The 20,746-nt window shown below is 40.5% G+C and overlaps 1 protein-coding gene across 2 annotated transcripts in view; it reads left to right on the forward strand.

Moving 5' to 3' along the window:
* LOC119851113 (macrophage mannose receptor 1-like) overlaps positions 1-20,746 on the forward strand; it is a 67,699-nt gene that overhangs the window by 23,653 nt on the left and 23,300 nt on the right. For both annotated transcript variants that reach the window (XM_043509397.1, XM_038390376.2), the window contains exons 9-18: positions 2,210-2,323; positions 4,497-4,612; positions 5,697-5,845; positions 7,585-7,784; positions 8,206-8,327; positions 10,757-10,844; positions 13,034-13,178; positions 14,296-14,331; positions 14,432-14,601; positions 15,913-15,980. In XM_043509397.1, coding sequence (XP_043365332.1) covers positions 2,210-2,323; positions 4,497-4,612; positions 5,697-5,845; positions 7,585-7,784; positions 8,206-8,327; positions 10,757-10,844; positions 13,034-13,178; positions 14,296-14,331; positions 14,432-14,601; positions 15,913-15,980 — 1,208 coding nt within the window. The remainder of the gene's footprint in view (positions 1-2,209; positions 2,324-4,496; positions 4,613-5,696; positions 5,846-7,584; positions 7,785-8,205; positions 8,328-10,756; positions 10,845-13,033; positions 13,179-14,295; positions 14,332-14,431; positions 14,602-15,912; positions 15,981-20,746) is intronic.

Genomic DNA, 20,746 nt, shown 5'->3' on the forward strand with positions numbered 1-20,746 from the left:
AACAAAGCCCGTTGCCAACTCTGTCCACATATCTATTCAGGGGATACCATCATAGGGCCTAATCACATCAGCCACACTATCAGAGGCTCGTTCACCTGCGCATCTACCAATGTGATATATGCCATCATGTACCAGCAATGCCCCTCTGCCATGTACATTGGCCAAACTGGACAGTCTCTACGTAAAAGAATATATGGACACAAATCAGACGTCAAGAATTATAACATTCAAAAACCAGTTGGAGAACACTTCAATCTCTCTGGTCACTCGATCACAGACCTAAGAGTGGCTATACTTCAACAAAAAAGCTTCAAAAACAGACTCCAACGAGAGACTGCTGAATTGGAATTAATTTGCAAACTGGATACAATTAACTTAGGCTTGAATAGAGACTGGGAATGGATGAGTCATTACACAAAGTAAAACTATTTCCCCATGGTATTTCTCCCTCCCACCCCACCCCCCACTGTTCCTCTGATATTCTTGTTAACTGCTGGAATTAGCCTACCTGCTTGTCACCATGAAAGGTTTTCCTCCTTCCCCCCCCGCTGTTGGTGATGGCTTATCTTAAGTGATCACTCTCCTTACAGTGTGTATGATAAACCCATTGTTTCATGTTCTCTGTGTGTGTGTGTATATAAATCTCTCCTCTGTTTTTTCCACCAAATGCATCCGATGAAGTGAGCTGTAGCTCACGAAAGCTTATGCTCTAATAAATTTGTTAGTCTCTAAGGTGCCACAAGTACTCCTTTTCTTTTTGTAGTAACCATGTCTGGAGATTTAGGTTTTGTGAAAATCCAAATCTCAGGCCCTGATCCTGAAAGTCTGCATTGTGAGCGTGGAGGCAATGCATGGGTACGAGTAAAAGAGCACTGAGCATCCATTCACAAAATGTGAGATCTTCTTGATGGTAAGACTCTTGGTGCAGGGACTTTCTTACTTGTCTGTAAAATATCTTGCACATCTATTGTGCTTTTCTGAAAAATAAATTACAACTTTGGAAGCCCATGTAGCTGGAGCCTCCTAACCAGGAAAGGCACCACATGGTTTGTGCTCAGTTTACAGCCCCTCATCATGGGTACGGTGGAGAGAGGACAACTATATTCCTATTAAATCTCTTATAGTCTCACTTTACTTTGTTTTCCCCATCTTTTCTTTGCAGTTTTTAAAGAAAAAACTAAGATTTTTTTCTCAAAAACTCAGTTTGACCCATTATGAGGTTTTCAAACTGCCACACACCCCTTTTCTTGGTTGGTGCAGCCCATAAGCCTAGTTTGCCTTTATTATATTCGCTAATTGCTAAAAAATCTACAAGACCCAGGCCAGTAGGTCCCATAAATCCAGAAAAACATAATGTGTGTTTACATTGGGGATATTCTTCTCCATATTTTTCTACTAGATCCTAACCTGTCCTTGCAGAAGCTCCCATCTCTCTCTTGGATGAGTGTTCTTATTGTCAGGAATGTGTCATGCTGTGGGCTAGCGTGGTGTATTATAGAGTCCTTTCAGTCATAGGCCACCCCAGGAAAAACTCCCTCAGGAACTAAGTACTGCTTCAGATTTTACCACATTCTGCTCTGCATGCAAGGCACACTTCTTTGACTTATCTTTGGTAATAAAGATGCAGAGCAGAGCAGAAATTAAAGAAATATTTTTTGAAACTATTTCACATTTTTTCTTCAAGGAGATAAAAGGAGAGAAAGAGAATCATACATATCATGGCAGAGACTAGTCATGTCATGTAATGCACTTCTGCAACATGCTCAGATACTGCACTCTGAGAATAGAATAGAATAGAATAGAATAGAATAGAATAGAATGTTGACTTGCTCAGCAGTCACTGAAGCCTTCATAAATGCCATTTAAATTCTGTGCACTCTGAGGATATGCACCCAGCACTAATAAGCTAATGAACTTTTGAACAGAGCAGGAGAGCCTCCAATGGAATTTCAAAGTTAAAGGGAGGACCTTTATTGATGGGTCACGGTAAGGAAAAAGAGAACTGTAGTCATGTGGAACGGGAGTTGAAATGACCCAAACCAAAGCTTAAAGGTGGTCTGGGTTCTGCCTGGAGACAGGTGAACGTTCAGTCCGGTTCTTATTTTCTCTGAATCTTTTTAAGGAAAACCCTTGAAAAAAAGAATGAGGAATGTTCTAAAGACCTAATCCTTCGTCACTGACATTCCTTTCCTTTCGTTGTCATGTTCAGGATGGCTATTGGGCAGATGATGTTTGTGAAAAGAAACTTGATTACATCTGTAAAATGAAACCTTTGGCAGAAGAATCTGAGGAAGTTGAGATCATTGTCCCAGGCTGCCAGAAAGTAAGTACAATATATATATATATGTGTGTGTGTATATGTGTGTATATATATATATGGCAAGACATGAAGATCATTTGGCTTACTGGTTTCACTCCTTTTAAAATTATGTTGCCTTTTAGGGGGCAATCTATGATAACTGCTTTTGACAAAGCTTGTTGTTCTTACCCTAGCAAATTGTTAATTTATGCACATTGATGATTTTCAGACCACTGGGAAAAAATGTCTCCCTCATTTAAGCAAAACCTGCTCAAAATATCTTTTTCAGTTACTTGTGCCTCCTTTTGTCTTTATTCTCTCTTCTTTGAATTGAGCAGATCTATGCAGTTTTGGTTATTCATGAGTCATCTGCTATATATCACTTAATTATTGTTCCCCTGAAAGATTTTGCATCATCCAAGTACACAGCAACAATCATTTTCCTAGAAGTCAGCCTGCAGCCAACACCAGTGTCTTTCTGGGACTTGCACAGCTCTGAAGGCCATGAGGTGTCATTAAAGGAGGTTGTGATGGTCTTCCCCTCCCCGGGCTGCCACCTGGCACTGGGTTACCACTGAGCCCTCTGACCCACTGGACTGGGCTCCCTCTACACTGTGCTGCTGTGATAAGTTGCAAAACCCTCCCAGCTTGCACTGTCACCAGCATTCATATGGGTAAGGATACACCCAGCTGCAGTTACACGCAGGCTCTATAACCATCAACTTCCCAGCCTGGGACCCCAGAGCAGAGCCATCCTGCCCTGGTCAAATCTGACCAGTATATGGATTTAATACCTGGTCCGCCTCTCCCTCAATGTGAAGAGAACAATGCACGCTTGTGGTAACCAAGAAGAGATTTTCTCCAGACACCTTAGTCAAATGCACACTGGTTTGGGTTAAAACATAAAATAAGTTTATTAACTACAAAATATCGATTATAAGTGATAACAAAGAGATTAAAGCAGATTGCTTAGTAAATAAACAAAACTGCAATCTGATCTTAACACACTAGATAGGTAGGATATGAATAGCAAATTCTCACCCTGAGTGATAAACAGGCTTGCAGATTCCAAAGGCACAATCTACCTTGGCTTTGCAGCTTGGCTTTCCCAGGTTTTCATACACAGGTTAGCAGTCCCTTAGCCTGGGACCCCCTGTTCAGTCTTTATTCCTCAGGTGTTTCCAGGTGTGTTGTTGTAGATAGAGTGAGGTACCCCCAGGATGTCATTTTCCCCCTTTCTGATCTTCTTCCCACTTGCTGGAAAGCTTTTTTCTGTGACCTGGGTCAAACAGTTCCCATTGTGTGGTGCTATCTATGAGAGGTTTCTATTGTACACGGTTCCTGGGGTAATCCTGGTGCTTCTGTGCATTTCCTCAATGAGCCATTAACATTGTTTGGCCTTTTTCTGTTGCCCCTGAAAGGCTGCTTGTGGGTGTTTTCAACCTCACAACATGTTTCAGTAACACAGACATAGCCAAATTTCATAACTGCACATACGACAGTAGCACACACAATCCAACAAGATATGAATGTCTAGCAGATCAAGACTCTTAGAATGATACCTCACAAGGCATACTTTGTGCAAAACATATCCTAATTACATGACAGTGGTGAATATTGGGATGCCAGGGTGTCTCAGATGTTTTGAAACAAATCGATAAATTAAACAGTAATAAGTGACCAGGACCAGATGGCATTCACCCGAGAGTTCTGTGGGCACTCAAATGTGAAATTGCAGAACTACTAACTGTGGTATGTAAACTGTCATTTAAATCAGCTTCTGTACCAAATGACTGGAGGAAAGCTAATGTGACACCAATTTTTAAGAAGGGCTCCAGAGGTGATCCCAAACAAAAAGTCATATTTAACAAGCTTTATGAGAACTCTGCAGAGGTTGTGGGCATGTATTCCCACCAACCCCTAGGCAAAATGTGTGACAGTCACACAAACACTACCATGGATTCTACTCCAGCTACTGGAGTTGTAGTCCCTACATATGTCCAGTCAAGGCATTTGTGGTCCTTACCACTGTTTGATTATCACATTATTTTTTTCTTTCATTGTTCCTTAGTTTAACTTCACAGTTGGGTACACCATTAATATAATTTTTTAGAAGTGTAGTGGACAGTTATTGTGTGCTATGTAATTTCACAATCTGATGATAGCTCGTGTGCATGTCTGCTGTTTATGTTGACAGGGCTGGATAAGGCATGGTTTTTACTGTTACTCAGTCGGACAGACATCTGCGACATTCTCAGAAGCAAAGAAAGTCTGTGAAGGAAACAAAGGTTACCTAGTCACTGTGAAAGACAGGTATGAAAAAGACTGCCTTTGCTTTCAAATGTGTGAGCAGGATGGAAGACCAAAAGGAGGTTCTATGTTCCAAACTTGTAGTCAGTAATGACTGATGCATGTCAGGTGTCATTCATTGACTGGCAATCGCATTGTGAACAAGATTACACCAAGCAGTGTCACAAGGAACATCAGAAGGCAATTGTACTATCAGTCCTTGTTTTAACAAAAAAGTAAAAGATGGTGAAGCTTCTGTTACTACCTATCTGCAGTACTGCCAACCCCCAAAATTAAAAGGTCAGCTGTCAGGCCCACCAAAATCATAAGATTGGCTTAAAAAGTAAAATTTGAAAAATAATACATTTTGGGTACTATTTATTTCTCTTCCAATTTTTGAGTCTTTGAGGTTTAAATTTTCAATCTTTTATCTGGAGGGCTAGAACCTTTTTTATTATTCTATTTAATAAAAGCTGAAATTCTCTCATAACATAATGACTCCATAAGCTGGGGCTTATCTCACGACTCATGATAAAATTGCAGGAGTTGGGTACACTGTATCTGTCCATATAAAGGATGCATACGACACCCATCACCTTGGTGTCACAGCATTTTATGTACTAGAGTGGTACTGTGACATGCTTGATGCCACATCAACTTAGAAAAGAGTCTCAGTCCAGTGACATAAAATGGAGACCATGGTTCTTGAATACCACCAGGGGCAGCTATTCTATGACATAAAATATTACCTTTGAAAAGTATTAGGCTTTAGCTGAGGAACTGCTTGTAACATGCAATAAACGAAGACAAACCACAACACACTACAGTTAAAACTACCCTGTTGTGCATTGTTTGTTTATTTATATGCTGAATAAATAAAATCTGCAAATCAACACAAGTATTGCAGCTTAATTCTCTTTATTGTACAGTACAAAAGAAGAAAGGAATTATTGTAGATTATGAAAGTATCAGCATTTGTTTAGGATATAAATTAATATGACATTATAATATTGCCAACATTTGCATTATGAATGATTTCATGAAAAGAACAAAGCATGATAAAATCTTGGTTTAAAACTGATTTGACACTTATTATTCTCTTTCCCAGATATGAACAAGCCTTTCTGACTGTCCTGATTGGGTTCAGTCCCATGAAATATTTCTGGATCGCTCTTTCAGATGTTGGGGAACAAGGGACTTTCAAGTGGGCTGATGGTGAAGCAGTTCTGTTTACTCACTGGAATTCAGGAATGCCTGGTATGTGCTGCCATGCTGTGTGGTGGGTAACACTAGGTGAATGTTTTGTCGGTTCTCTGGCAGTTCCCAAAAAAGATCAGTTTGGGTAGAACCGAATCTGAATTTTTGGAAAATTGACAAAGTACATGTTTCATTTAACCCAAAACATTTTGTTTCTGGGCAATTTTAAAGGGCTAGTTCACAAAAGACTTAGAGGAGGAGCTGGTGCGACCTCTCCCCACCCAAAGGCCAGTGGTTAGGGCAGTCACCTGGGATGTGGGAAATCAAGTTCAGATCCCCACTCTGGAGCAGGGATTTAAATCCAGGTCTCCTCCATTCTAGGTGAGTGCTCTAACCACCAAGCTGTAGACTGTTCTTGGAAGGGGCTTTCACAGTCTCTCCTGTTGAATCTTTTCCTGGGTCAGAGGTAAAGAGTGAGAAAGACTTTACAACCTGGTTGTTAGAGCACTCCCCTGGGAGGGGAGAGTCTCAAATTTAAGTCCCTATTTCAATTACTATTTAATCTTCTACTTTCATATGGCAACTTGAAAAGTAACATTAAAGGTCAATATCCAAGTTTGTTACCCAAGTTTGTCATTCCGGTGCTGTGGAATGAATCAAGGCTATCCCTCCATAGATGGATCATAGAGAAGCAATTCATTAAATGTTCCATGGTTTGGATGTCCTCCTTGTTAAGTGCTTTGGCATGACCAGTGCCATCAACATGGCAACTGAACACAGACTGATGGTCTAAGAAGCAATTCAGCTGACTATTTAATTATTTATACAAATTAGAACTACTTCAGTGGGAGAGACAGAGAGAAACCCATCCTAGAATAGTGCATGAATTGATGGTTAGGGCACTCAGTGGGGACTGGGATTCAAATCCCTGCTCCAGAAAGGGGATTTGAATCTGGGGCTCCCACATTCCAGATAAGTGCACTCGCCACTGGGCTAAAAGTTATAAGTGGGGCAACACCACCACCACCTTCTCCACTGGCTATTTTGTGAATATGCGTAAATCTCTGTGTGAATTTAGCTTAAAAAAAAAAGTTTTGGCCAGAACTATTCAGTGAATTCATGTTAAATTTGTGAATTGTTTCAGGTCGACTGAAAATACTTTTTTCAGCAAATAAACTATTTCTTCTGAAAAACTTTGCCCAGCTGTCACTGTGGAGATAGCACCTCTGGAAATCGGACACAAAGTGTCACATGGTGTCTTTCTAGACATCTACAAAGTGAGGGTCTCAAAATTAGAGAACATTTCTGAAGGTCTGCCAGCATAAAACTAAAAAATTTGCAGACTACATTATTGAAATGATTTCATTTGTACTAAAAATAAATACATCAGACTGGATATGCTGGAAATACCTTCCTAATAGACTATATGGAAATGCTGCTTCTGATGGACATTAGTTTTCCTTAACTCATTTGTTACTTGGGGATTTGATAGTTGGCTCAATCCAGCTTCTATATTTGTTAATGAAATTCTGTATAACTTCTTCATTAAGTCTCATGATCAAAGTCGTGACTATTTATTAATTTTGGTATTTATTTAAATCACACCATAGCTGCTGGTGGGTGTATGCATATGGAACATGTAATATTGAGTGATTTTGACTCTGCAGCAAAATTTATAGCCGCCACTTGATACATTTAAAAAAAATAGAATAATAAGTACATACTTTGGGAAGAGATCATTAAGTTAATTCAAATGAGACTCTTTTAATTAGTTTTGTTTTCTTTTGTGTGTCATGAAGGAAGGGAGCCAGGCTGTGTTGCCATGAGAACTGGAACTACAGCTGGATTATGGGATGTTGTGAACTGTGAAGAGAAATCAATGTTTCTCTGCAAACAATTGGTTGAGGGAGTGACCCCTCCTTCTGTTCCAACAACAACTCCTGCCCCCTCATGCCCAGATGGATGGCATTCAAGTGCCCACAGTAGCTCATGCTTCAAAGTAGGTGTTAAACTCCTGAACACAAAGTACTCATGCTTTCTTATAACTGCATAAAGCAGATACATTTGAAGAAACACTTGGCTTCAATTGACCCAACAGCAACTTGCATTTACATAGCTCCTTTTATCCTCAAGGATACCAAGCATTTCCCAGTGGTTTAGGACAGAAAGTGAGGAAGACCACCATAGTCAATTGAAACTACAGTAGGGATTCTTAGATACTCAGAGAAGGAAGACTGGATGAGGTTGCAGTAACCAATCAAAGAGATGACCAGGCATAGACCAACGCTTTGGCAGCAGTCACAAGGCAATGGATGAATGTAGGCAGTGTTAGACAGGGAGACTAAGATGGACCACAACAGATGTTTTTTCTTAATTTCTATGATGCCCAACACAGTATTTAATTGTACAATTCTCTGTAGCATTTTCAGAATGGACGAAAACATATGAAAACATGGATTGAGGCTCGAGATTTTTGTAGAGCTATAGGAGGAGATCTGGCCACTATCCATAGTGAAGAAGAGCAAAATATAATAAATGGCTTGTGAGTATCTGCATTGCCCTTATTTCTTCACTTGAAATTTATTCCATAAAAATAATACAAAATATCCTTTCCGAAAGAGGTCATTTCAGCTGAAAATCTATACATTTCTATCATGGTTCTTATTCAAATATAAACGTTTGTGTTGCATTAAAAAGAGTGGGGGTGGGCTTTGGCAGCATTTGAACTTCATATTAAACAAAATTGGGCATCAGATTTCTGATCTGTGCGGATTTCTGAGTGTCATTTGAGAGTTTCTAAAACTTGGTCTAGAGTTAACTGAAGATAGTATAGCAATATATCCGAACAACAGACATACATTTTTATTATTATTGTTTATTATTTATTGACCATACCCAAGAATATGGTAGGGAGGTGACAGCGAAAGACAGAGCCCTGCCTTTGGAGATCTTACAGTCTAGACTTTAGATCTGATACTGTGAGTGAGGGTGATAAGTAAAGGGTGAAAGGTTTTAGTAAAATCATACAATTACTCAGTTTAGCCATCTGTACATCTTTATGGTTCTGACTTTTTTCTCATTTTTATTCTCATATTTTCGTACTAATTTTCTATGTATATGAGATTGCAGACATGGGGTTTTCGAAGGGTTTTGAAAGAGGAGAGGGGGTGGCTATGCAAACAGGTATTGAGAAGTGTTTCCATGTGTCAGGGCAGAGGGCATAGGGGAGTGCCAAAAAGGCAGACTCAGATGTACTTTCTGGGGCTAAGTGATGTAGGCTCTTGAAAGTGAGGAAAATTGGTTAGACTTGCTATACCAGATCTATGGGGAGCTAGGAGTTGATGGCTTCAAAGAGGGAGCAGTGGAAGAGATGATTTTGGCAGAGCATTGTGAGTGGAGAGGAACAAGGTGGGTATCAAAACAACTGGCAAGGAAAAGGTTGCAATAGTGAGCTGTAATTAGGACCTGGACCTAGAGATCACCATTATGATAGATAGGAAAGGATTTTTAAATGAAATTCGGTGGGAAGCAATAGGCTTTGTTGTGGCTTGGATGTTGGGGGAGGAAAAAAGGAAGGTGTCAAAGATGATGTTCTGGTTGTGGCCCTGCTTCCAGGGAGGAGGATGGTGTAATCAACTAGAGTGGCATTCTAGGGTACTGCTGAAAATTTGGAACTCTGCATTTTTACCCATGTTGAGCTTATGCAGATGATGAGTCATCCAGGATGAAATGTCTGAAAGACATGGAGGAATGTGACAGTGATCTGTAGGAAATAGAGATTCCAGTGTAGAGATGATCCAAAATGAACAACAATGAAGTGAGCTGTAGCTCACGAAAGCTTATGCTCTAATAAATTTGTTACTCTAAAGTGCCACAAGTACTCCTTTTCTTTTAACAAAAAGAATGAGAGTAAACATTTCAAATCCCTTTACATTCCACAGGTTTGGAACAATTTTTCATTTATTTGATTTTTTTTCGTGAAAATTATATATAAAAAAATTGGTTTCAAAATGTTCATTTTGGAAAAAAATTCATTTTCTCAGTTTTTTTTGGCTTTGGTTTTCCTGCCCTCTCCTCCCCACTTCTCTTCTTTCTTTCCATTAATTTTTTCTCCTCTTCCCAACTTTTTAATTTTTTTGCCACTGGAAAAAGGGAAGGGGGAAGGAAAAATAGAGATTTGGAGGAAGGTAGAATGAATGGGATATTTTTCTTGGTTTGTTTTTTTCTGATTTTGTTGAATAAATGAAAAGTTTTGGAAAAAATATTTTTTTTCACACATTTTTATTTTGAAACAGGGCCATTTATCCACACAAAATATTTTTCATTAGAAAAATTTCAATCAGATCTAGTTCAATGAATTAAAGTTTATATTTTGGGCCTGTCTGTAATTAAATAAGTGGATGAACCATTTTTAAATAAAAAAGTAGTTCATATTGCACAAGGATCTTTTCTTAGTTAATAAAGACAAAAAAACAATAGAGAGACTAAGAAAAATATTTAGGCATAGACCATGCCAAGCCTTGTATGAGTGCATGTAATTTAAGGCTCTGATCTGGCACAGCATTAAAGCACATGCTTAACTTTAAGCACGTGAACGTGAGTAGTCCCATACTCACATGCTTATGTTCTTTGCAGGACTATGGCATTCATTTGCATTTACCCACTGCATCATTGTAGGTGGTAACTCAGCAGTTGGGGCCTTTCCTGCAAAGAATTGTATGACTTGACCTACTGCCATGTGCAGTCCCAGTATATTTTGCTGGGGATGCTGGAAATTAAGTAAGTAATTTAAATTATCGTGTTAGGGAAGCAAAATATTTCTTATGTCTTTAGTGCATATTAGAGATATTGAATAGGAAACATTCAAACTTACAGACATGTTGCAAGTCCTAAAATGTTTTGTGTATAATGATATGCATGCTTTGATTTATATATCATCCTCTCTCTATATATTTATATACAATATTTTAGGGAAAGAGCTCATTTCCATAAATCATACTGGATGGGTCTGAGTGCCTTTGATCCTGACGGAGGGTTTACTTGGAGTGATGGCTCTCCAGTGAGTAATTCATTGTTTTGCACTAGAGTTGGCTTTCTGAATTTATCCTATTGTTTTTATGCAGTCTTTACTCAACCTATTTCTGCTTCTGCCCTCCTTCCACCTTAAGCTCCCTGTTTGATACCACAACAGCATTTACATGAGGCAATATATCTGTTACTCACTATTGCAGGATTTTTTACAGTGGAAGTTGATCAGTGATCATCACAATTGTAGCTGCATAATTTAGTAGCTTTAAACAGCTTACTTCAAGCATTATTTTCTTTGCATAAGCACTGAAAGATTTCTTACTGCTTTGGAAAATCTAAAACTTTGCCAAGGCCATGAAGAGATTTCCAACCCTACCAGCTGGAGCAGATGCAGAACTTGGATTCTTTGCAATAGTTGATGTCTAATATTTGGGGTCTTATAGAGAATATTCAGTGTCTTAGTTTGCAGATGGGGCCAGGGAGGGTCTAGTACAAAGTACAAGATTTTGCCCCACTGAAGAGGTCACATTTGGGAAGGGGCAGGAGCCCTGTTGCTTGGGATGCTTTCAGCCAGATGACAAAGCATTTGAAAATACTCAACAGGGAACAATCCTGCACTAGGCCCAGGGGCGGATGTGATAGATGCTGGAATAACAAGGTTTTCTCACCTCTAGTTTCTCACATTTTCCCTGCTTTGCTGAAGGGTCCTCCTGGGGTGTGGCACTGCTTCCCCAGGGTGCCGGCCTCAGCCTCCCCCCCCACATTCTATGCATTAACTTTCCTGTCACTCCTCCAACCCTTACTATTAATATTATTGAATGTTTATATTGAGGAAGTGCTAGAGGCTGTACAAACAGATGGAATGTGGTCAGATGATGTTTGCCCCCTGGCTCTTGCGGTGACAATGGAACAGAAATGGCGCAGCTCCAGCAAAGAGAGACTGGTACAGGCAGAAAAGGCCAAAAATCACTGCACCAAAGTCCCCAGAGTATGCTGGGAACTGTGGCTGAACTGTTTTGAGAGCTGGGCTTGGCTGGATACTTTCTGAGACATCCCAGGATTGCATCGGTTTTTAAGTTGTTTGTCTGGGTTGCTAATCGCTCCTGGAAGGACTCCTGTGAACAGCCTAGTTTTTCATGTACTGAGTAGTATCAAACCCAGAAAGGAGACTCAAAGCTGAGCTCAAAGTGCTTTGGAGGATAGGTTCATTAATAGCTATTAGCCAAGATGGTCGGGGATGCAAACCCATGCTCTGGTATCCCTAGATCTCCTCCAACTGCTAGAAATTGAGACTGAACAATAGGGGATGAAACACTCAATAACTGCCTTGCTCTGTTCATTCCCTCTGAAGCATCTGGTACTGGCCATTGTCAGAAGACAGGATACTGGGCTCTATGGACCATTGGTCTGACCCAGTATGGCCAATCTTATGTTCTGAGTACCTTTCACGGTAGCCCTAAATAGAGTACATTTGAGTAGTCTAGTCTGGAGATGACTGTCTAGCTATGGTGATCCCTGCATATAAGAGGAAAGGTGCCAACAAAGATGGTAAAAAGGCAATGCCCAAAAGTCATGGCAACCTCATTCCATCAAAATTAACCAATCAAAACACATTGGCTCCACTCATGGATGCTTTATTTCATCCTAGCAATATCTGAATTTGTTACTAAAACAATTTTTGTAACTTTGTCAAAAGACTGGAGACTCCCTAATTGGTTCTGTTTGTTTAAACAAAACAGTTTGTACAAGTCTCTTTGTCTTAATCCTTTACTTACCATTATAAATCATTGTATATCACAGGTCCAACTAAGCTTTTGTTACCTTTCGCCTATTTAATAGACTGGAATTAGCAAAACCTAAACTGGAACTATACCACCCAATGTTAATCTTGGGTTGAATCATCCAAAGAGACAACCCCCTCCCCCATCCCAACAGTAGCAAAACTAGGCCATTGCCCCACAGTGCTCCATCTTTATAGCCCATGTCATGGCTGGTATCTTTGTCGATAGGGGCTAGGCACAGCTGGAAGAGTCACAGGGTGTTCCTCCTTCACCTGGCAAGCGCAGAGTATGCTGTTTCCCTAATAGTCCCAGTCTTTACTGTCCCAATAGGTTCAAGATTTAAGAACTGAAATGAAACTGGGTCCCTCTGCCCTTGCAAAGCACAACCATTGTTCTTCTTTGAAAGGAAAATAGTCCCTTAGTTGTGTTTCTACCAAAGGTAAACTATGAAAACTGGGCAGATGGAGAACCCAATAATTATGATGGAAATGAAAAATGTGGAATGTTCAATGGATACACTGACATGCAGTGGAACGATATGTTCTGTGAAAATTTGGGTGACTGGATTTGCCAAATAAAAAAAGGTAGGCTGACTTCCTTTTTTAATTTAGAATATTAAACACAAACAGTCGAGTCAGTTTCATGGACTGTTCATAAGGCTACATGCAAACAGAGCAATGTAACACAGTGGATACAAAGCGGGAGGTGGTAACAGATTCATAGAAACTAAGGTCAGAAGGGACCATTCTGATCATCTAGTCCGACCTCCTGCACAACGCAGGCCACAGAACCTCACCCACCCACTCCTACGAAAAACCTCATCTATGTCTGAGCTATTGAAGTCATCAAATCATGGTTTAAAGACTTCAAGGAGCAGAGAATCCTCCCTCAAGTGACCCGTGACCCAGGCTACAGAGGAAGGCGAAAAACCTCCAGGGCCTCTTCCAATCTGCCCTGGAGGAAAATTCCTTCCCGACCCCAAATATGGCAATCAGCTAAACCCTGAGCATATGGGCAAGATTCACCAGCCAAACCTCTGAATTAATTTAGACATAGAGATGATCAAAAGGCTCCCTTCCATTATGACTATGACCATGACTTCACTCACTCTTCTTGGCCTGATGAAGAGACCACAACATTGCAGGGTCATCCAGCTGATCGTGCCAATTTAATGAAAAACTCTTGGCTCTCTTAAGGGACTGGGAGGATTCTGAATGCTAACATCTGTTACCTGTTGCACCTTCCAGATTTGATGGAAAGTATTTCAATGAAAAGATATTGAAACCTAGTGTGTGCTTAAAGACATCAAAACACTTTATTCATTTCACTCTAAATGGAAGACACCGCTTCACTCTAAATAGGAGTCATGGATTTTATCACCTGAAACATGTTTTAGGACACACATTTTAAAGTAGCTTATGGTCTATACTCCGTATTATCAATATCTGAAATCCTACTTTGAGGACATGAATATGTTCTTTAAGCTTAACCATTGATTGGGCCTAAAATGATATTTTGTTGAATATTAAACATTGTCATATGTTCTTATGAATTGTATGTCAATACATGGAAAATGTATTAAATAATGCTGGGGTTTATTTTCTTATTCTACACTAAAATGATAATTACTGTAATAATATATGTCATGGACAGAACATGCATGAGATATAAAACACATTCAGATTTTATTTTATTTTACAGGAGCAACATTAAAACCTGAACCAAGTACCACATTTGGTAGGTTTTGTATTTCCTGTTACCAGAAAAATGTTACCATGTAATGATTCTAACCTGTTGTAGAGATACTGTACATGTGCCTTCATTATTTATCTTGCAGAATATACATATAAAGTCAGTGAAGATGGATGGATTATATATGAGGACAAGGCGTACTATTTCAGCCATGAAACTTTGCCTATGGAAAAAGCCCGAGAGTACTGCAAGAAGAATTCTGGAGATCTTGTTGTCATCGAGGATGAAAGTGAAAGAAAGTTTCTGTGGAGATATGTAAGAAACGTATTTACTATTTCAGAAATGGGTAATGCAGTGCAGCACACCCAGACTTCTCACAATCTGCTTCTGAAACATTGGAAAGTGTGCATTGTCATGCCATATCTGCACCACCTTGTCAGGCCCTGAAGGTAACATCCAGTAAGGGTCAGGGCTTGTTTGCACCTGGAAATGAGTACTGAAATAAGTACTCTGGAACACTTATCTTGGTATATTTCCAAGTGTGAATAAGTCCTCAGCTTCTTTACAAGAAGTTTCAGAGTAGCAGTCGCGTTAGTCTGTATCCGCAAAAAGAAAAGAAGTACTTGTGGCACCTTAGAGACTAACAAATTTATTTGAGCATAAGCTCACGAAAGCTTATGCTCAAATAAATTTGTTAGTCTCTAAGGTGCCACAAGTCCTCCTTTTCTTTTTTACAAGAAGTGAAATACAATGCAAACTAATGGTTGCTAGCTTCTAGAGCTGTTCCCATTGTTAAACTCAATAACATTTTGACTGAATTAGGAATGCAAAATCTGACCTTGAGTTACTGAGCCGTCAGCACATGTAAAAATTTGAAGTGGTACAACCATTAGATGCAAGGGATCTGCTGAAACCTCATTCCATATAAAATCATGGAGTCACGGTCTTGTTCTGAAAGAGGTTTTTTCTAGGCTATTTTGCAACATAAATTGTGAGGTGGAGGAGGAGAAGGTGAGCCATGGATTTACCATTTTAAAGGATTTTAACCGAGACAACTGAGACTTAGAGTTGGTTGGGAAATTACTTTTTGCAGCAAAACAAAGTATGTGTTATGTTTGTCAACAATGTTCTTTGCAATTTTGTTGAAAATCTAAAAGATAAAAAGGGTTTGGTTATTTCAGTTGAAACTTGGACATTTATTGATGATGATTTTTTTCCCAAAAAACTTTCCATATTATAGAAAAAAACATTTTATGACAATAATAATAAAAATATTGTGATGGAAAATTTTCAACCAGCACTTCAGAGAACTCTCCTAAACTCTTCCAAAATGTACTTTTGCTTCATTATAAAATTTGCCAGCCTGGCAAGTTTTCTTATATCCTAACAGCTTTTCCTCTTCTTCATTTTCATCCCACTCTACTTTTCTTTTTTACTTTAATATTTTACTTTAATATTTAATATCAGGTGAAGGACTTGTATTCTTCAGATATAATTCATAATATGGCAAAATGCCTCCACCATCAGCAATTTAACAAATCATTGCTGATAATGCATGCTTTACAATAGGCACTAAACCAGAATTACAGTTATGTCATTACATTTAATTATTTTTTTTTGTTTTAGAGCTTCTATTATGACTTTGGGGATTGCCTTTATATTGGTTTAAGTGTGAGCCTTGATAAAAAGTTTAGGTAAGTAAACAATGAACATCAGGCTTGTAGAACATAGTACAAGTATTGTATTTAGCAAAGCTGTCCTTAAAGGGGCTATTACAGTTTCAATTTCAAAGAGGGGTGGGGGTAAAACTTGTTTGGGGCTCAATCTTGACACAACATTTCCAGAATATAATTTTTTTATTTAGAAAATAAATAAAAACATGTATTTTATAGAAGTTAGTCAGTGGATAGACAAGAATATTTAAAAGTTCAGCAATTTTGTTTGATCTGCAAAATTGTTTCTGCAAAGATACCCATCTCAGCTAATCCCCACTCTTGTATCTGTACCCCTGTGCAGAACTCAGATCCAAATTCTAATCAGTTGATTCTCAGCAGTGAGCCTCTTGCATCACTCCCTCTTACTTCTCAAAGGGTCAGATCTTTTCTGGCAATGGTTGATTACAGGTTTCTCCTGTGATTCCAACTGGCACTCCTAACCTCACCTCCACGATGCTTCATCATGTGGTTTTTCTGACCCTACATGTTCTTTAGGCTTTGGTGTTGTCTCCTTACTTTGTTGAAAATCTTTTTTCTAGTTTCAGATTTTCACCTGTACACTAATTCTCATGTCTTGTACTTCTGGCATAGTCAACAGTGCTGGGGCTTCATCTCCTTTTATTCAAAACCTGTGCAGCATAGATGGCAGGTATAATAGGCCAGGGGAGGCTAAGCCTCCCCTGTAGCGCAGCCACCAACTCGCCATCTTTGAAAGTGTGGATGCCTGGGCCATGGTGGCCCCGCCTGCACTCTGCCCCAAGGCCTCCTCCCACTTTTCTTCTGTGGCCCTACCTGCACTCCACCTCTTCCTGTCCCTGCTGCGCCTCTCCCACGAGGCACCTGCCACTTGCCGAGTCCCTCCTCTCCTCCATTCCCCTTCCTTGAGGTGCCGGCCACTCACTGAATCCCTCCCCTCCTGCATGGAGTGGAAGGATGCAGTGAGCAGTGGGAAGTGGAGGTCTTGAGGGAGGGGGATAGAGTGATTCAGTGAGTGTTGGGCGGGGGGTCTTTGGGAGAAGGGGTGGCGGCAGGGAGATGGAGGAGGAGAGGGACTTGGCAGGTGGGGTGGGTTTTGGGTGGGTGGAATGACTCAGCGAGCTGCAGGTGAGGGGGCCGAGTATGAGCAGAGCCGGGGGTAGAGTGTGGGTGAGGCCTCGGGGGAGGAGGTCAAGGTCGGGTGGAGCAGGAGGTGAGGCAATGATGCAGGTACCGCGGGAGCTTCCGGCACCTGGGCCAGCCTCCCCAAATGCCAGAGCCATGTGACGCCCATGTTGTGCAGAATGTCTTTTCCCCATGCTGACATTGTTTCCCTGTATATTAGCATTCCAGCTTCGGCTCCAGAGTTCACTGTGAGCCATCAGAGACAAAACTTAATACCTCTGAGCTCACATTCCTTATCTAGGTTATTTTCTGGTGGCAATGATTTCAACATCTAGAGCAGGGGTCGGCAACCTTTCAGAAGTGGTGTGCTGAGTCTTCATTTATTCACTCTAATTTAAGGTTTTGTGTGCCTGTAATACATTTTAACATTTTTAGAAGGTCATAGAATCATAGAATCATAGAATCATAGAATATCAGGGTTGGAAGGGACCCCAGAAGGTCATCTAGTCCAACCCCCTGCTCAAAGCAGGACCAAGTCCCAGTTAAATCATCCCAGCTAGGGCTTTGTCAAGCCTGACCTTAAAAACCTCTAAGGAAGGAGATTCTACCACCTCCCTAGGTAACGCATTCCAGTGTTTCACCACCCTCTTAGTGAAAAAGTTTTTCCTAATATCCAATCTAAACCTCCCCCATTGCAACTTGAGACCATTACTCCTCGTTCTGTCATCTGCTACCATTGAGAACAGTCTAGAGCCATCCTCTTTGAAACCCCCTTTCAGGTAGTTGAAAGCAGCTATCAAATCCCCCCTCATTCTTCTCTTCTCCAGACTAAACAATCCCAGCTCCCTCAGCCTCTCCTCATAAGTCATGTGCTCTAGACCCCTAATCATTTTCGTTGCCCTTCGTTGTACTCTTTCCAATTTATCCACATCCTTCCTGTAGTGTGGGGCCCAAAACTGGACACAGTACTCCAGATGAGGCCTCACCAGTGTCGAATAGAGGGGAACGATCACGTCCCTCGATCTGCTCGCTATGCCCCTACTTATACAACCCAAAATGCCATTGGCCTTCTTGGCAACAAGGGCACACTGCTGACTCATATCCAGCTTCTCGTCCACTGTCACCCCTAGGTCCTTTTCCGCAGAACTGCTGCCGAGCCATTCGGTCCCTAGTCTGTAGCGGTGCATTGGATTCTTCCATCCTAAGTGCAGGACCCTGCATTTATCCTTATTGAACCTCATTAGATTTCTTTTGGCCCAATCCTCCAATTTGTCTAGGTCCTTCTGTATCCTATCCCTCCCCTCCAGCGTATCTACCACTCCTCCCAGTTTAGTATCATCCGCAAATTTGCTGAGAGTGCAATCCACACCATCCTCCAGATCATTTATGAAGATATTGAACAAAACGGGCCCCAGGACCGACCCCTGGGGCACTCCACTTGACACCGGCTGCCAACTAGACATGGAGCCATTGATCACTACCCGTTGAGGTCTCTTTCTATAAGTCTATAATATATAACTAAACTAGTGTTGTATGTAAAGTAATAAGGTTTTTAAAATGTTTAAGAAGCTTCATTTAAAATTAAATTAAAATTCAGAGCCCCCCCGGACCGGTGGCCAGGACCCAGGCAGTGTAAGTGCCACTGAAAATCAGCTCGCGTGCTGCCTTTGGCACGCATGCAATAGGTTGCCTACCCCTGACCTACAGTGAATAAGCTACAGGCTTTGTTGACTTTTTTTTTTCCTACAAAATTCTTCAGTAATTGTATGGACAGCCCCTGAATTTCTTCCAAAAGTGTTGGTTAATTATATTTTCCCATGTCAATGGGAATCCAGGAAGTCCTTCTCTACTCCCAAGGTCTGTGTTTTCATACATCTTTCTTTTTCCATCTATGGCCATGGACCGAGAGACAAAGTGTTATGGTGCCATCTACTGGGACATTTGGTTATGAGTCACAGTCATTCTGAGCCTCATCTTTAGCCACTCGCTCCACTACTCAGGGTGGCTCATTTGTGCAGATGGCTTTATTTGTATGGCTTTCATTAGCATTAATGGAAGTCCATCTAATGGACAGTAGCTCCAGCCGCAGTCCTGCCTTTTGGAGCTACTGCTTCATACACCCACTGTCTGGGAAAATTACTTACTGGAAATTCTGTTTGCTGCAGTCTATTCTTCTGCCATCCTGTGTTTCACCCTCCTGCTTGATTGGTTATGTACTGCTGCTTTTCAGTTATAACATTTCTCTCAGTTTCTTGCATAGTGTTTCTTCCTCTATGGCTCTGGAAGTGTCTCTGACAAGAAACAGTATGTTTACAGTTAAGCATTGTGTGTTGCATTTCCTATTAGAATTTTACTTGTAGAGACACCCATGGAGTTGTGTTGGCTCCAAAACTGGGAACGTTCTGAGCTGAAGAAGAAAAAGATACAAATTGCTCACCTGTAGCTGATGCTTTCTGCTGATATGCAGCCTTGGCAGATTACTTGCCCATCTCCTCCCCAGAGAGCTGAGATTTTTTTTTCATTTTTAATTGCCTTTTATTTTGGAGTATTTCACCAATCACTAAGATAAGAAGTGATTGTTGCATTGCTGAGAGCAGCATGCATACAGTGAGGGTGTCTGAGATGCCCCCTACTGGAGACTATCATTCTAGACCTGCTTGGGGCCAGTGGATTAGGCCTTTGAGTTGAGGAAACTTCCACTAAATCCACATGTAGGGACTCTGACCCAACAACCTACAGAGATGTCTGTAATTGTTGTTCTCTGGACACATACAAGTAATTATCTCAGCTAGCTGTTTTAGTGATGTGTTGTGATCCATGAACTCCAAGAAAACATGCAGGTGGGAAAACAGAATATATCGATATGAAATGTATTAGTATATCTATCTAAATAAGGTACATATGACATTCGTTTAACACTGAGCTGTTATAATTTAAATGAATTTAATTATTAAGAACACAGGACTAATGTAAGTTAAAAAAACAAAAGAATATTCTCAACTTGAGTTCCAGGACTTTGGCCATATGATTTCCATTAATACGAATGAAAGTCACACATAAAGCTGTTCTTAGATATGTGTATGTATGTGTGTGTGTGTGTGTGTGTGTGTGTGTGTGTTCTCTGTGTGCTGTCCCAGCTCTCCGCAGATAATTGGCACAGCAAACCTCGATCGAACTGCCCGATAACCACAGACTCAGTTTGTAGTGAAGGCACTTGGTCAGGTTTATTGTCAACGAAGCACAGTCCTAATGCCCTGGTTCAATGGTTACAGGTACACTAACACATGTGTGCCCATTGCAAAGTTAATGGTGGGACTTTCCATTATCCCCAGACCAGCCAAAGACTTTCCATTATCTGAGACTTCACTTTATACCTCACTACAAACAAGTTACATATTGCCCCTCTGATATAGTTAGTTACTGCCGCCTGACGTGAGTTGTTACCACCCATTACCTTGTACATGTTGGTTGAATCAAAACATTTCTATTCATCACACTGTCATGCTAACCTTATCTTTAGGAGGGGATAGTATGTTCTTGCTATCTTTGGTGGGGAGTGTTTGTACCATACTTGGTATGAGATGTTCTGGTACCACCCTTCTGGAATGTGTTTGTGTGAGTGTTCTGTGCCTAGCACTTCTTAG

This window comes from Dermochelys coriacea, chromosome 2 (assembly GCF_009764565.3).
Source record: "Dermochelys coriacea isolate rDerCor1 chromosome 2, rDerCor1.pri.v4, whole genome shotgun sequence".
Taxonomy (NCBI): Eukaryota; Metazoa; Chordata; order Testudines; family Dermochelyidae; genus Dermochelys; species Dermochelys coriacea.